General features: G+C 43.3%; 1 protein-coding gene across 4 annotated transcripts; it reads right to left on the bottom strand.

Annotated features, from left to right (window-relative positions):
* Positions 1 to 4,748: 4,748 nt before the first annotated feature.
* On the bottom strand, positions 4,749 to 15,701 carry TRMO (tRNA methyltransferase O). Of its 4 annotated transcripts, none has more exons than XM_069576107.1 (5): positions 15,536 to 15,701; positions 13,280 to 13,454; positions 12,294 to 12,451; positions 8,697 to 9,338; positions 4,749 to 5,470 (listed from the first exon to the last, which is right to left on the bottom strand). In XM_069576107.1, the coding sequence occupies exons 1-5, from the start codon at positions 15,609 to 15,611 to the stop codon at positions 5,211 to 5,213; spliced, it is 1,311 nt and encodes a 436-aa protein (XP_069432208.1). In that variant the 5' UTR covers positions 15,612 to 15,701; the 3' UTR covers positions 4,749 to 5,210. The 4 variants fall into 4 exon arrangements, with proteins under 4 accessions (XP_069432208.1, XP_069432209.1, XP_069432210.1 ...); XM_069576108.1 differs by having other exon boundaries at positions 8,706 to 9,338; XM_069576109.1 differs by lacking the exons at positions 12,294 to 12,451; positions 13,280 to 13,454 and having other exon boundaries at positions 15,536 to 15,695.
* Positions 15,702 to 16,552: the final 851 nt, after the last annotated feature.

The following is a 16,552-nucleotide window of genomic DNA, read 5'->3' as shown; positions in this document are numbered from 1 at the left end:
TCCACACATGATGCTCTAGGAGAAAAAAAAATGTCTCTAACTATATTTACCAGATATTTTTGGGAGGGAGAGGACAAAGATACATAGTTTCACATTTGTATAACTGAACATTTAAGTTAGGACATTTTATTCTCCTTATGCTCCACATATAAAAACAACACATGGGAGACTTGCCTACTGGTCCAGTGGTTAAGAGTCCACCCACCAATGCAGGGGACAGAGGCTTGATCCCTGGTCCAGGAAGACTCCACATGCCGTGGAGCAACAAACCCGTGTGCCACAACTACTAAGACCAAGTGCTGCAACTACTGAAGCCCACCCACGCCAGAGCCCATTTTCTGTACCGAGAAGCCACCACAGTGAAGAGCCCATGCACCACAAACAGAGAGCAGCCTATGCTTGCTGCAACTAGAGAAAGCCCATGTGCAGGAACAAAGACCCAGCGCAGCCAAAAAAATAATAAAAATTCTAAAATAAATAAAAATAATATGCTCATGATTAGGAAAAAATCTACAGTATACTGTAGAGAAGAAAGTGAAAAGTTCCCTTAGCCGCCAGAGAACATGACTCCCCACCAAGCAACCATTGTTAGCATACCTGTATTTATCCTTCTAGAAGTTCCTACATATATGTAAACATGGATTTGTTATAATCCTGTTTTACATGTATGAATAGAACATTGTAACAGTTTCTATTTATGTTGTATTGGTAAATTTTCTCATGTGGCTATATGACTAAATCTTTCCAAAATGTACAGTCCATGATTTAGAAGCACGTGATAACTCAAAAATCTATTTCATAAATAATTTTTCTAGAACTCAAAACACCCTCTCAGAGAAATAATGTTCTAAGCCAGGGTCCATAAACTTCTGTAAAGGGCCAGGTGGCAAGTATTTTCAGCTTTGCAGCCCATGATCTCTGTCACTGGTTCTGTTTGAAGGGCTGTTTGTTTTTGTTTACAATCTTTTTAAAAAGTAAAGACCAATCTTGTCTCTTAAGCTGCACAAAAACAGGCTGTGGGCTAAACTGGGCCTTCAGACTATGGTCTGCTGTGCCCTGTTTGAAATACCAGTTAGGCTCCCAGCTTAGCACCCAGAAACAAAATCCACCCAAAATGTTGCTAAGATACCAAATGAGTCAATATATTTTAAATGGCTTTGCAAACCATAACATCTACACCACTGTGAAGAATTACAACACTTCAGTGTTTAGCATATGGGTAATTTTTTATTTAAAAGTTTTATATATCTTGAATTGTATGAAGAATTAGTAAAGAATCTGAATAGAATTCTCCAGCTATCTACAAGGTAGAAGAGGTGGGGAACTGTATTACATCCAATCCTACTGTTTTGTCAACATAATGTAAATATACGTGGGCCCAAACTTGATTGGTTTGTGTGGCATAAGTTCATAGGCCAAGCAGCCCCCTCCATTAGTAAAGAGAGAGTGTACCACTGAGTTTCTGTCTCTTCCCCCAACTCCTGTGGGCACTGAGAAAGGCTTCTCTTGTGCTTGTCACTTATATTCACATCAGTTCAGTTCAGTTCAGTCACTCAGTCATGTCCGACTCTTTGCGACCCCATGAATTGCAACACGCCAGGCCTCCCTGTCCATCACCAACTCCTGGAGTTCACTCAGACTCACGTCCATCGAGTCCGTGATGCCATCCAGCCACCTCATCTTCTGTCGTCCCCTTCTCCCCCTGCCCCCAATCCCTCCCAGCATCAGAGTCTTTTCCAATGGGTCAACTCTTCACGTGAGGTGGCCAAAGTAATGGAGTTTCAGCTTTAGCATCATTCCTTCCAAAGAAATCCCAGGGCTGATCTCCTTCAGAATGGACTGGTTGGATCTCCCTGCAGTCCAAGGGACTCTCAAGAGGCTTCTCCAACACCACACTTCAAAAGCATCAATTCTTCGGCGCTCAGCCTTGTTCATAGTCCTAATTCTCACATCCATACATGACCACTGGAAAAACCACAGCCTTGACTAGACGGACCTTAGTTGGCAAAGTAATGTCTCTGCTTTTGAATATGCTATCTAGGTTAGTCATAACTTTCCTTCCAAGGAGTAAGCGTCTTTTAATTTCACGGCTGCAGTCACCATCTGCAGTGATTTTGGAGCCCCCAAAAATAAAGTCAGCCACTGTTTCCACTGTTTCCCCATCTATTTGCCATGAAGTGATGGGACCGGATGCCATGATCTTCGTTTTCTGAATGTTGAGCTTTAAGCCAACTTTTTCACTCTCCTCTTTCACTTTCATCAAGAGGCTTTTTAGTTCCTCTTCACTTTCTGCCACAATGGTAGTGTCATCTGCATATCTGAGGTTACTGATATTTCTCCCAACAATCTTAATTCCAACTTGTGCTTCTTCCAGCCCAGCATTTCTCATGATGTACTCTGCATAGATGTTAAATAAGCAGGGTGACAATATACAGCCTTGACTTCTCTTTTTCCTATTTGGAACCAGTCTGTTGTTCCATGTCCAGTTCTAACTGTTGCTTCCTGACCTGCATACAGGTTTCAAGAGGCAGGTCAGGTATTCCCATCTCTTTTAGAATTTCCACAGTTTATTGTGATCCACACAGTCCAAGGCTTATGGGTTTCGCTAATTCCATCCTCCACACACTGGAATAATCCATCTCATACCTTAAGCCAACTACAATTTTAAAATGTAATAAATGGCACTCATCCTTGTCCTCTATATACATGTGTGATTGACAAGAATCAGCATTCCCTGTGTGAGTTACTGTTCTGAAGAGCTGGAGCAGATGGGGGGAAAGCCAAAATTACCTGAACAGCTTGAGCTCCTGGAGTTACTCTCCAAGCTAGTGAAAATTATCAGCTCTCAGGGCTCCCCCTACAGGCACCAGAAAGCCAAGGCTAACCTGGAAGGTGGATGTCATTTGTGTCCCTTTCTTTAGAAAAAGTTCCCGAGATGAAAAGGATTGGAAGGTTTACTTCCAATGACTTCTCTTGCTGAGGGATGGAAGTTCATAACCTAGAGATATGAACTTCCTCACAACAGGACATTTTCTCATCTAGAGACAAAAACTCACACGGGGGACTCAAGGATTGGGGGTGGATAGAGGCTGCAGAACTTGTTATGTGAGAAACAGCTAAAAAAAAAACCACGAGAGGGTGATCAGCCTCACCCTCTATGGCCCTGCCAGAGAGTGTAGTTATCAGAGAACAGATCTGATCTCATGCAAAGGAAGAACCGTTTAATAATGAGCTACACACGGCAGGGGTGAAGGGTCATCACTGAGGGGCTTATGCAGGGAGAAAAAGGCCAAACACTGTGAATACTGAAGAGACTGATGAGCTGGCAGAGAACTAAGCTGGATTATATTTAGGGTTTTAGTTCTGAAACCCTGAGAATGTATATTAAAACCACAAACAATGGAAGAGTCCTCTTGCTAGGAAGTTGACTGGTATGGTCCTCAGAGTTATTTTCTCCATATTAAATATCAACATTTTGTGTTTCAAGACCTGAAAGTGAAACGGAAGTCGCTCAGTCGTGCCCGACTCTCTGCGACCCCGTGGACTGCAGCCCACCAGGCTCCTCCATCCATGGGATTCTCCAGACAAGAGTACTGGAGTGGGGTGCCATTGCCTTCTCCAGGGGATCTTCCCAACCCAGGGACTGAACCCAGGTCTCCCACATTGTAGGCAGATGCTTTTACCGTCTGAGCCACCAGGGAAGTCACTCAGTCTCAAAGTGATTTCAAGAGATATGAATTCAAAATCAAAATAAAGGATGGATTGTTACCAATGTCAGTTTCCTAGTTTTAACATTATACCATAGTTATGTAAGATGTTACCATGAGAAGAAGCTAGGTGAAGGGGTCACGGGCCTCCGGCACTATTTTTGCAATTTCCTATGAATTTATAGGGCTTCCCCGGTGGCTCAGCGGTAAAGAACCCACCTGCAATACAGGAGATGAGGGTTTGATCCCTGGGTGGGGAAGATCCCCTGAAGGAAGGCATAGCAACCCACTCTAGTATTCTTGCCTGGAGAATTCCCATGGACGGAGGACCCTGGTGGGCTACAGTGCGTCGGACACATTGAAGCGACTTAGCACACACATGAACCTATAATTATCTCGAAATAAAAAGCTTTTACAAATCAAATTAAAAATACTTCCCCAAGAGGTTCTAGGTAACCTCAAAGACAACCCAGTTTGTTTCCGGAATGCACTGTCATGAACCACAAATGACTCTGCAAGTATCTACAGGCAGCAGGGCTCATTTCAAAATCATGATCAATCAGCTATTAAGATTTATGGTTATGATTAGGAAAGCCTGTGTCATGTTGACAGGTGTCTAATTTGGTTATGCTGATCATAAATCTTCAGCTATCTGGGATCACATTGCTAAAATCACCTGGGCAATACGTTCTTAAAGCTGCTTCCCATGTGGTGCTCACATAGGAATCGTGTACAGACTTAATTACTCTATTTATCTGACTGCAATACAACAATGTGCTTGTGTCTTCTTCCTCCACAACTATGGCTGGCAACAAGAACTGCATTCAGTTTAATCTCATTCTACCACTGAAACCCCACTCACAGTAGTTCTCAGTGAATGGTAAGAATAAATAAGAAATAAACCAGTAATTAAGTTATTTTTCTTGGACTTCTGAGAATGACTTTCTTTTCTGATACAAAGGCATCCAAAGAAAGCCTAAAGTCACCATTTTGGAATCAGGATTAAATATATACACATACGTGAGAGCAGGGAGCAGTCTCTAAAGATCTTTATAACAGCTTTATTTTGATTTGTTAGTTTCTCAAGATATCATAACTCAGTTTGATTTAGAACAAAATAGAGAGATCGGGCTTTTTCAGACAAAAACACCCCAACATGAATGGTTGAACACATCCTCTAACTTCTGCCCAGTTTTACTAAGTACCAAGGACAACCGACTTCTTTCAGAAAACTCTGACATAGCCTCACCTTTGGATTCTTCAGTATTAACTGATCAAAAGCAATCATGATATGGTGCTTTCTCCAAATTCTATATCTCTTAGTTTATTAAAATACATGTTTTTCAAATAAATATTGTGAACAACCCAAATCACCAAATGTGAGAGATCACAAAGTGTCATGTTGCTTCCTTTTGCAAAGAAGGCACATCATTAGCTTGTACTGATAACCCAACAGCCACACCCAAGTCAATCAGGCTGTCTTACAGGCTCCATGGAGGATACTCACGACCCCAAAGACACTGGGGACTCCGCAGGCTTGCTCATCTGAACAGGCTCAGAAGCTGGCTTGATCCTTAGGACTTCTGCAAAACCATCACCAAACCAGCATGTGACGTGCGCTGTGTCTACTGTAAAGTAAAAAAGACGATCTTGGCAGAGCTTCCGTCGATATACAGACCGAGGATCAGCTGACAGCACAGCCTCGATGGCATGCCTTGCTTCCTCCGCTGACTGAAAGTATTTAAATGAAGCCTGACCAACACCTGCAACAAGAAGAACACAGCTTGGGAATTCTCTGCTGGTTCAGCAGTGAGGACTCCACGCATTAACTGCCATGGGCCCAGGTTCAATTCTTGCTGGGGAAGTAAGATTCCACAAGGCACACAGCTCCCACCCCCACCCTCAAAAAGGACCCCATGACTTAATTATCAAAACCATGCAAGTCAAATTTCAGTACAGTGAGTTTCAATGTGGAGGCTGGTTGGAGCCTTGAATATCACTTGGAAATCTAATCATCATAAAGAATGTCACCTTCAAGTGGTACGGTCATTATATTAAATTTATGCACACACAACCCAAATTCAAAATCTGCTGAGCAAAAAAAAAATCATGGTGATAATTTTCCTTAGTCTCCTAAACAGGACAGCTGAGCTTTCACTTTTGTGTACCCAAAATGTCACTTTCCTATGCTCAATGTAAGTCAGTCACAGTCTTATCCAACTCTTTGTGACCCCATGGACTGTAGCCTGCCCCGCTCCTCTGTCCATGAAATTCTCCAGGCAAGAATACTGGAGTGGGTTGCCATTTCCTTTTGCAGGGGATCTTCCCAACCCAGAGATCGAACCTGGGTCTCCTGCACTACAGGCAGATTCTTTACCAACTGAGCCACTAGGGAAGCTCAACGTAGACTTGAACTCAATTCCTTGTCATTTTCCTCTCAGAATGGAGGCATGGTCACTGAAAGGCATGACAGTCCCAGCATTCTCAGAAGGCCACACATAGCCAGAGCACTGCCTAAAGGCAAGGGAGGGTGCCTCAGGCAGGGGAGGGTGTCACACACCCACAGGTAAAAGTAACAGCAGTTAGGAGTGTAGGAAAAATGGGAGAGCCCTTGTGAGAACAGTGAAGCAGGCAGACTAAGTTTAACACCATCACTGGGAAGAGGCTACCCCATTCCCCAGGTTTGTATGTCAGTAAACATAGGAAGTGGAAAAATTTCCTGTGTTTGTAACACTGTAGGTGTGTTATAATTTTTAAAAATACATTACATACAAAACTTAAATAAAAGATCAACTGTGACCTAATTTTTAATAGCTGCCACATAATATACATCCAAACGAAGACCAGGCTCTTCTAAGAAGGCAGGTGCTTTACAGAATGTTGTCCCTGTTCAAAATATCATCTGGAGTGGTAGTCGGGGGGTGGAGGTGCTGTCTTTATCCTTCTGAAAACAAATTCAGATTTTAGAAAACAGCCAAATATCACTCTGGACTATGTCCAATTAAAAAGTTGGTAAGTAAAGTCATGAAATACAATCTCTGGTCAAAAACCGAGGACTAATTATGCAGTGCTAAGATTCCTCTCTTGTATGGTACATGAAACAATTCTAAGGCCACTCTAGAAAGAAGAGTTCCCAAAACACCACACTTCTCAGTAACTGTTTCCCATAGAAGGTCCAGGTCTTCGCTTGGCTGTTCATTTGGCACAGGTGCCCTTCCCTCACTTCCCTACCTACTTATGTTTCCAAGCTCAGCCCAAATACTTACCCTTTCCTCCAAGAAGCCTTCTCAGATTTCCTCCCCGAGGAGACAGAAGCCTCCCCAGATTTTCTGTTCCCCACATCAGAATACATTCTCCTTCCTGTTCCCACAGCACTCCATTCCAGGGCCAATCCCTCCTCTCCACTCCAACATCTTTTTTTCCTTTCTACACTCTAAACTTTCTGAAGTCATTTCTTATTTCTGTCCTGGCTCAAAATTCTGCTGCTATAAATCAATCAGCCCCTATTTTATAGTTACAGTTCATTATTTCCCTTTTTAACCATTTTTTAAATCAGTAAGACATCATGTAGCCTCTCAATGAACTGTAGTTTGAAAAACACAAAACTTTCCAAAGCAGGAAGCATTTCATGATAACCACCAGACAAGAGGCAAATATATGGTACCTTTTAGGCAGCACTGCTTTGTTTTTTTTTTTTTCCTTTCCTTGGGAATTCCCTGGTGGTCTACTAGTTAGGACTCCCGAGTTTTCACTGCTAAGGGTGTGGACTTAATCCTTGGTGAGGGAACTAAGACGCTACAAGCCATGCCGGGTGTGACCCCTCCAAAAAGGAAACCCAAAACTGACTTCCTCTTCCCACGACCTGTGCTGCTCTTTAGTCACTAAGTCATGTCCCATTCTTTGGCAACCCCGTGGACTGTGGCCCACCAGGCTTCTCTGTCCAGGGGATTTCCCAGGCAAGAATACTGGAGTGGGCTGCTGCTTTCTTCTCAGGGATCTTCCTGACCCAGGCAATGAACAGGCGTTCCTGCATTACAGGTGGATTCTCTACCCATGAGCCATTAGGGAAGCCCCCCCCCCCCACCATGAACTAGATGCAGTGATTAAACAATGTTCATGAAACTTTTAAAATAAAGAGATCAATTTAAAAATTAAATGTTCTGTTTAAACATAAAGCCTTAGGATAGAATGAGAAGCACAACCACCTAGTGGCAGGTGAAATCTGACATCTCCTTGGCAACAACTAACTGGCTACTTCTTACTGGAACCATTGAACCCACTTCTTAACAGGCCCTTCCTTCATTCTGGACAGCTGCTTGGAATCTGCTTGTGGGCTTGAAAAACCAGATAACAATGTTTGTTAACATTATGTATTAAACAGGTGCCAAGTAAAAGACCTGTGGTGGCTCTTCTGCAGTGCTGGGACTTTACAGGGACAATCCAGGTGGTAAGACACTCTTTCCTTCTTACTACTGGGCTCTGTGCCAAAGGCTGAGCTATTGGCCACCTGATAGTAAAAATAAGATGACATTTCTCTAGTCAGCGAATGAAACAGATGAAAGAAAATCTACCTAAGTATAGAACAAGCACAACTTAGTGTCTGAATGCCATTTGAGAACTCCAAGAACTACTGCTACGAGTTGACAAGAAGCCCTATTCCTGGGCAGCAGCTGTCCTCAGTAAACACGTGACTGAGTGGCTGGGACTCTATGCTGAACAGTTGCTGACTGAAAGCCATCAGATGACATTGTCCAAGTTTGATTTTATACTCCTACGTTTCTTTACAAGTCATAATGACCAATACTCTAGATACCTGCCCTCAGAAATACCAATTTGGTCTATGGCCATACCACCCTGAACATGCCTAATGTCATCTTGGAAGCTAAGCAGGGTCGGGCCTGGTTAGTATTTGGATGGGAGAAACACCAAGTTCACCAAATCTCCTAGCAAAGGCTCATCTCTTATTCACAAACAAGAAGTGGAAAGTACGTGGTTCACCTGAGCTGAGGTGCTCAAGGTCCATCTCTGCGTGAGGAGTAAACCGGACTTCCAGGTTGGCCACAGGGGCCTCTCTCACCCAGGCAGGGACCACACTGCAGTGGGCTGCACCGGCCACCCCAGAAGGAGCCTTGGGGGACATCTCTGGGCCGTGTCCTTCTGGGACCACTGCTTCTTCCCCTCTCTTCAGCCTGCCATCTTCTTGCTCCTCTGAAGGGCTCTTCTCCTGGCTATGTGGGCCACTTTGCTCTTGTGCCACCCTGGGACCGGATTCTTCACCCAACTCTGCTGCTATCTCGCTTGGCTCAGGGGAGCTTTGCTGGGTGTTTGCTGCATCATCAGACTCCGCGTTGTTTTCCCCTGAAGTTCTATGTTCAGGACATTTGAGTTTCTCCCTAGTGCAGTGGCTGGGCTGTGATTCCTTGTACCCTGAGAGCTGTTGCCAGTCACAGTTATCAGTCTTGCCTTTAGACTGGGACACGGTTTTCAGTTTATGTTGGTTATTCTGTAAGGTGAAGTCCCCTGAAGACTCAATCAAATTTTGCGGTGAGTCATAATCAGCTATGTAGGGCTTTATGTCTAGTACAGGTGTGCCATGAATCATGTCAATTCCAGAAAGGTAGACAGCTCCACCTGTAATGTAAAAAACATCTTAGAGATATTAACAATGAAGAACAGTGTGAATGACTAGAGATTCAACACCATCTGCCTAAATCTCACCAGGCTTAGTCACAATTCCCTCACACACCAGGCTCTCTTACACCTGGTGCCAATACACACTTCTCTTTCTACCTAGAAACTCATTCTCTTTTTAACCTGTCAGACTGCTGCTTACTCTTCAAGGCTCTCATGTAATACCTCCTTTACAGAGCCTTTCTTGCTCTTTCAGACAAAAGTGTTCTTTCCTCTGTTCTGCACAGGAACCTGTGCCCAAACTTCTCCTGGAGCCCTTGTCACGTGGTCTGGCAATGGCCTGCTTAGAATCTCTCCCCCTAGACAGTGAGTAGGCCTTTGAGCACTAGGTGGGGCCAGCTCACCTTTGCATCACTGGAGGTTTCTAACTTTGTTCCAAGTACATCAGAAAGATAGTTGCTCAGTCGTATCCGACTCTTTGAGATCCCATGGACTGTAACCCATCAGGTTCCTCTGCCCATGGAATTCTCCAGGCAAGAATACTAGAGTGGGATGCCATTTCCTTCTCCAGGGAATCTTCCTGATGCAGGGATTGAACCCAGGTCTCCCGCATTCCAGGCAGATACTTTACCGTTTGAGCTACCAGGGAAGCCCAGGTACCTCAGAGTCCTCAGTATTACCTCTGTGGGACTGACGATTGTTTCCACTGTGGCAAACAGCATCTAAGGTGGCCCTGTGATGCTCATCACCTAGTGGTGTATAATCCCCTCCTCTTGAGTATGATTTGATATCACTCCAGTGACTATGTTATCTAAGACTCCTGCATTTGCTGCAGATTCACTTGACTCTTCTTGTGGGCTTGATGAAGCAAGCAGCCACGCTGGGAAAGTCCATATAACAACGCACTGTGAGTGGTCCTTAGGTGCTGTGGGCTGCCTCTAGGAGCTGGAGGCAGCCACCAGCCAAAAACCAGCGAGAGGTCAGGACCCTCAGGATCACAACTGTAAGAAAGTGAATTCTGCCTACAACCAGAGTGGGCTTGGAAGTGGATTCTTCCACAGTCAAACCTCCAGAAAAGAACTCATTCCACATGACACCTTCACTGAAACTTGGTGAGACTCTAAGCAAGGACCCAGCTAAGCTGTGTCCCAACTCCCTAACCCCTAGAAACATCATAATGTCTTAAACATGTAATAAATGTGTGCTGTTTAAACTGATAGGGTGTGGTAATTTGTTACACAGCAAGAGAAATAGAATATTCCATCATATAATTAAGCAGACTGTAAGTCACATTACCAAATACTAAGGGAAGGTCTCCTGCTGTCCCACTTACACTGCTGTTGTGCAGTTAGTAGACTCTGCTGCAGAGTCTTGACCCCTGGAAAACTGGTCCAATGAGAATCAAAAAACCGCATGTGATCACACTCGATCCTATCTTCATTTAAGAAAAACATGACTAACAAAGGACCTTGATTTCTAAAACATGCTTACTGTGAATGAACCTGGAACTTTGGAAAGAAGATTTTGGACTTTCTAAGTGATAGATTGTGCCTAATGATGTCTGCAAAAGACACGGGGGTACAAGTGAAAGTTCAAGGGATTTGAAGTCAGACAAACTCTTGTCTGGATGCCGTTGGGGAAATTATCAAACATCCAAGACCTCAGTGCCCTCATCCACAACAGTCAGACTGCTACTCTATCAGTCCACGAGCCACTGTGAGATAACATACATGAACATGCTTTATAAACTGCAAAGCACCGCACTGGTTATCCTTATAATGCTTACTTATTAGAGTGTCTATAGGGCTGCTGTGCTTGTCTTCACCTCTTTGATTTGATCTTCCCCATTAGAATGCTAAGCTCCTCTGGAGGGCAGGGATTTTTATCTAAATTTGTTTGCCACTATATCCCCAGCACCTAGAATAATGCTTGACACATATTCAGTGCTCAGAAAATACATGTGTGTTGCACAATCATAAAATGTTCCAGTACTATTACCCAAGTTGGTTAGCCATCACTAATTGAGAAAACTCAAGTTGGATTGGCTCTAGAATTTTTCTGGAAAACCTAACCAAGGCCCTGTTGAATATAAGCCAGCAAGGGAGTTCAAGCTCTCAGAAAGAACAAATGAAGTAATGGCTCGCATCTTTTTAGTCTGTAATGTACCCTTAGAGACATCGTAAGATCCTCAAAAAAATATCCCACAGTGACTCCTTCTCCTTTGGCCACTTTACAAACAAGCAAGCTGAAGCCTGGAATGTCCCCTGATTTCCCTATACCTGCCACTCTATCTTCTCCCTCTTTCACAAATGTGCTGATCAGGTTGGAGGGATTTGAGAACCAGAAGCTTTCAAAAATGAACAGCTCAGTAGCAACATTATACACAAGCATGCAGTTAAAACTAATCTAGTATTCCACACAGGTTCTCCCGCTATCTGACAGATGTTCAGTCTATGCAGTCTTCATCCCAGCCCTCTGCCTCATGTCTTAGTGGGCAGCAGCACTGCAGCTAGGGTGCTCGTTCATTCCTCGGGGCTGCAAGGAAGAAATGACCGACCACCCTGCGTGCTGACCATACATGCATGTGCAACCAGTTTGCTGTGTGTTAAATTTTGAGCGTGTCCAATTATTTTTAGGTCATTTTGTATTTACAGAATTTCAAGTTAGAAAAAATTTGGTTGCTAATTTAATGATTGTGAAATCTTAAGAGTTATCTTGAAATAATAACTTCTGATAAGTGCAGTGACATAAACTAACTCTGAGCATCCTATGAGAGCTTATTTCAAAGTGTTTCAATGCTCACATTCCTTTAATCATTTCATTCTCTTTAATATCTGGTGGGTCTCAGGGGCTAACACCATTTGTATTTCTGTGAATAACAGCCAGTGCTGAGTAGTATGTTGATTTTATAAGACTTCTTTTGGTTAAGGAAAAATAGGTAAAAGTAGAAATTACCTTCTACTCTTTCCAGTTTGGCCAGGGTCAGTCCTATCGCATTGGGACGATGTGGGCTCCTTGTAGAGAAAACGCCAGTCTTTGTACCATTCAGCCTAGGAGGCTGTACTTTTGCCTTACAGCTCAAATGACCATTTTTGTGAAAAACAAACAAAATCCTATTGAAAATAAACCAAATTACTGAGTAAGAAAAGAAGACAAAGAAATTAATCTATCATAATGATATGGAGGAGGAAAAAACTGTACTCCTCACAAACTAAAACAGAAAGAATGCCTTTAATGGTATTAAAATATGATCAGTGGGAGAAAAAATGTTGGGGTGAGGAAGAATGAACAGAGACAAAATTTAAGTGACAGCAAGTAACACTAGTATAACACAGGCCTTAATATAGCTAACACTTTACTTAAAAGTATCAAGATTTCTACGGTTTCTTTTGTCTTTTAGGAAGAGTAGACTTGATACTTCACAGGTATAGAGCAAAGTCCACAAACTTTTTCCTTAAAGGAGCAGCTGGAAAATATTTTAAGGTTTGCAGGTCAACCAGTCTCTGCTATAAAAATTCAACTCTGCTACTGTAGCACAAAATCAGCCACAGCCAACACATAAATGAATGCTCGTGGCTGTGTTCCCATAAACTTACTGACAAAAACAGAAGATGAGATGGGTTTGCTTCATGGGCCATAGCTTGCTGACCCCTGGTCTAGAAGAGAGAATAATGACCCATGGGCAGAACTGAGGTCTACAGATTTCAGCTCAACAGAAGTCATCCATCACAATTAGAACAACTGCAAATGGAATGTGCCCCCTCAGGATCCCACACTTCCCTGAGGGTGTCCAAGTTATGCCAACATTCACATTCATGCCTATGAATCCCATGCAATAGATAAGGGTGGTCTGGATGGCAGTCTCCAAGGGTACTTCCAACTGGAGTACTCAGAGACAAGTTCTGGTCCAGAGTACCATTTCTAACTAAAAAACAACTTACCAAACATGAGAAAACTGTTCTAAGCCCATCAAGGAATGTTCAGGATTATTAAAGATGCTTTTTCTAATCCTCAAACAAGCCCGTGAATGGCTACAAATGGATGGCTGCCTTGGAGTACCATTCTTGGCTGAGAAACAGGATTCCAAGTAACCAATTGGCTCCGTTAAAAGATTCCCTACAGAAGAAAATTAGGTAAGAAATCATTAATCAAAAGGTCAAGTAGAATGAAATAATGCCATTTGCAGTAACACAGACAGACCTAGGGGCTTCCCTGGTAGCTCAGCCGGTAAAGAATCCCCCTGCAATGCAGGAGACCCTGGTTTGATTCCTGGTTTGGGAAGATTCTCTGGAGAAGGGATAGGCTACCCATTCCAGTATTCTTGGGCTTCCCTGGTGGCTCAGAAGGTAAAGAATCCACCTGCAATGAGCGAGATCTGGGTTCAAACCATGGGTTGGGAAGATCCCCCAGAGGAGCCCATGGTAACCCACTCCAGTATCCATGTCTGGAGATCCCCATGGACAGAGAGCCTGGCCAGCTACAGTCCATGGGGTAGCAAAGAGCTGGACATGACTGAGCGACTCAGCACAGCACAGCACAGCACAGATAGTCCTAGAGATTATCATGCTAAGTAAACCAGACTTCATGCTAAGTGAGAAAGCCAAATACATGATATTGCTTATAGGTGGAATCTAAAAAAAAGATAAAAACAAACTTATTTACAAAACAAATAGACTCACAGACACAGAAAACAAATTTACGGTTACCAAAAGGGGAAGAAGAGGATAAATTAGGAGTTTGGGCTTAACATATACACACTATTTTACATAAAACAGCCAAAAATGACCTACTGTACAGCCTGGAAAACTATACTCAATATCTTATAACCTATAATGGTTATTATAAAGAGAATATATAAAAAGAATACACACATACATATAACTGAATCAGTTTGCTGTACACCTGAAACTAATACATTATGTATCTACTATATTTCAATGAAAAATTTTAAAAATAAAATATAACATAAAAATTTTTTAAAGAGAAGTCACAATTTCCTACAAAATAGTGTTAACACAATGTATTAAAACCCACCATGATTATTTTTCTTTTCCAAGCAGGCAAAAATAACAACAAAAAAAAGGTCAAGAAAAGATGTAGGAAGACGTGTTTTCTTTAACCCAATGACTTCATAGTTTTAAAATCTACCAGATGTTTCCTACATGCGTGTATGCTCAGTCGTGTCCAACTTTGTGACACCCCAGACTATAGCTGTCCAACTTTGTGATGCCCCAGACTATAGTTGGCCAGGCTTCTCTGTCCGTGGAATTTTCCAGGCAAGAATACTGGAGTGGGTTGCCATTTCGTACTCCAGGGGATCTTCCTGACCCAGGGATCCAATCTGCGTCTCCTGCCTTGGCAGGTGTATTCTTTACCACTGAGCCACCAGGGAAGCCTCTACCAGATGTTCAGTTCAGTTCAGTCACTCAGTCATGTCCGACTCTTTGCAACCCCATGGACCACAGCTCGCCAGATGTTATGCAACTATAAAACAAGACTCTTAAAACATTCATCAGTTCAGTTCAGTCACTCAGCCGTGTCTGACATTCATAAGTACATATAAATATCCTCATCATTACATATGCATTGTTATATCCTTTTAGATAATAAACTGGAAAGAACATGGGTGAAAGGAAAAATTCATGTTTAGAAGACTTACTATAATTCAAATTCCATGCTACCGTAACTATGTATGTGACCTTGGTCAGGACTATGGAGTATTTCAAATAGAGAGAATACGGTGCACAAAGTTAAACGACAAATTTTCTAGCATAAGAAGGGAACAAAACAGTTTGATGGAGTGTGAAATACAAGGCAAAGAATAAAAGATAAGGACACGGGTTGCATATAAGATGCTTTTAATGGAAAACAACACAATACATGAAACGAACTAGTTTTAAGCAATAAAGGGAGTGCATGGGGTCACAGTACACAGTAGTTCTTAGTGCACGTGGCTGTTCCGCCAAGACCTTGCCAACCTTAGCCACCAAAGAGCAAAGAGATGACATCATCCCGCTCACCTCAGACACATCACGTGGTCGCCTGAGCACATGATCCATAACTTCGCAATAAATACGAAAAAAACGACCCTGGTCTATTCAAGGTCTCGCAAGTCCCGTCCCCCCTCTGCAGTGAAAACGGTTCCCTGTTCCTGGAGGTCTTAACGCGCGCAGAACCGCCAGCCTCTTAGAAGTTACCTGTCTCCAGAGCCGGCTTCACACACCCGCACGGGGTCGCTGTGGCGCGAGGCCCGGACTCTTTCAAGTCGCGCATGGCTACGGGTCACACAGGAGCCCACCCAACGCGTTCAAACCTTCCGCTTCCGGTTTCCCTACCTGGCGCCTGCGTAGTAGCTGTGCCGGCGGATGGCGCCAAGATTGAGCACGCGCAGGGCGGGGGCGTTAGGGGATTGAGGCTGCGGGCGGGGGATGTCAGAGGCTACCACTAGGTGGCGGTGAGAGGTTGGAGGCCTTATTCCGCTTCTGCATCTGTCTTGTGCTGTCTCGCACGGACCCGCTTCAGTTTTAGGGTACAAGTTACCGCCCTTTCGGCCTTCCCTGGTGGCTCAGAGGATAAAGCATCTACCTGCAATGCAGGAGACCCCGGTTCGATCCCTGGGTTGGGAAGATTCCCCTGGAGAAGGAAATGGCAACCCACTCCAGTATTCTTGCCTGGAGAGTCCCATGGACTAAGGAGCCTGGCGGGCTACAGTCCGCGGGTGGCAAAGAGTCGGACACGACTGAACGACTTCACTTCACTTATCGCCCTTTCCATTGAGAACAAGTCGATGAAGGTTTATGCATAAAGATACTGGAAATAATAAGCAACCTACTCATCCAACGCATGATGCTAATTTTTAAATAAAAAGAATATGTATATACAGTTATCACATAGCGAGATGACGGGATGTTAAGAAAACGTTAATACTTCTTGAGTAGTGGGAATACACAGATGGTCGTTTATACTTCTCTGTATGCTCCCAATTTTTCCATAATAAAAAGGATGTTTAGTCAGAAAAGAAACCCAAATAAACCTCGTTTCAAATCTAATGGATGTGTAGCTCTACACCAGACTAGGTAGAGATAAGAAGTGGGGACTATTCCTTGTGCTCCGTACCTCACGAGAACTGAAGTGAGAATGAAACTGAGTCAACGGCCATATACATTGGGATTGTAGTGGTTGTTTGGGGGAAGCTCTAAAAAGTTGAGGGCCTA

The sequence above is a fragment of the Ovis canadensis genome, chromosome 2 (assembly GCF_042477335.2).
Source record: "Ovis canadensis isolate MfBH-ARS-UI-01 breed Bighorn chromosome 2, ARS-UI_OviCan_v2, whole genome shotgun sequence".
NCBI lineage: Eukaryota > Metazoa > Chordata > Mammalia > Artiodactyla > Bovidae > Ovis > Ovis canadensis.
Note: the sequence above shows the minus strand (reverse complement) of the source record. Positions and strands in the feature narration are given on the sequence as shown.

Bases quoted from the DNA above. Each gene is read 5' to 3' on its own strand.
- TRMO (XM_069576107.1), bottom strand. From the start codon at position 15,611: ATGCGCGACTTGAAAGAGTCCGGGCCTCGCGCCACAGCGACCCCGTGC. The intron at 12,452-13,279 runs GTAAGTTGTTTT...TATTTTCAATAG, and splicing joins GAACAGTTTTCTCATGTTTG to GATTTTGTTTGTTTTTCACA. The intron at 9,339-12,293 runs GTAATTTCTACT...TTTACATTACAG, and splicing joins CAAACTGGAAAGAGTAGAAG to GTGGAGCTGTCTACCTTTCT.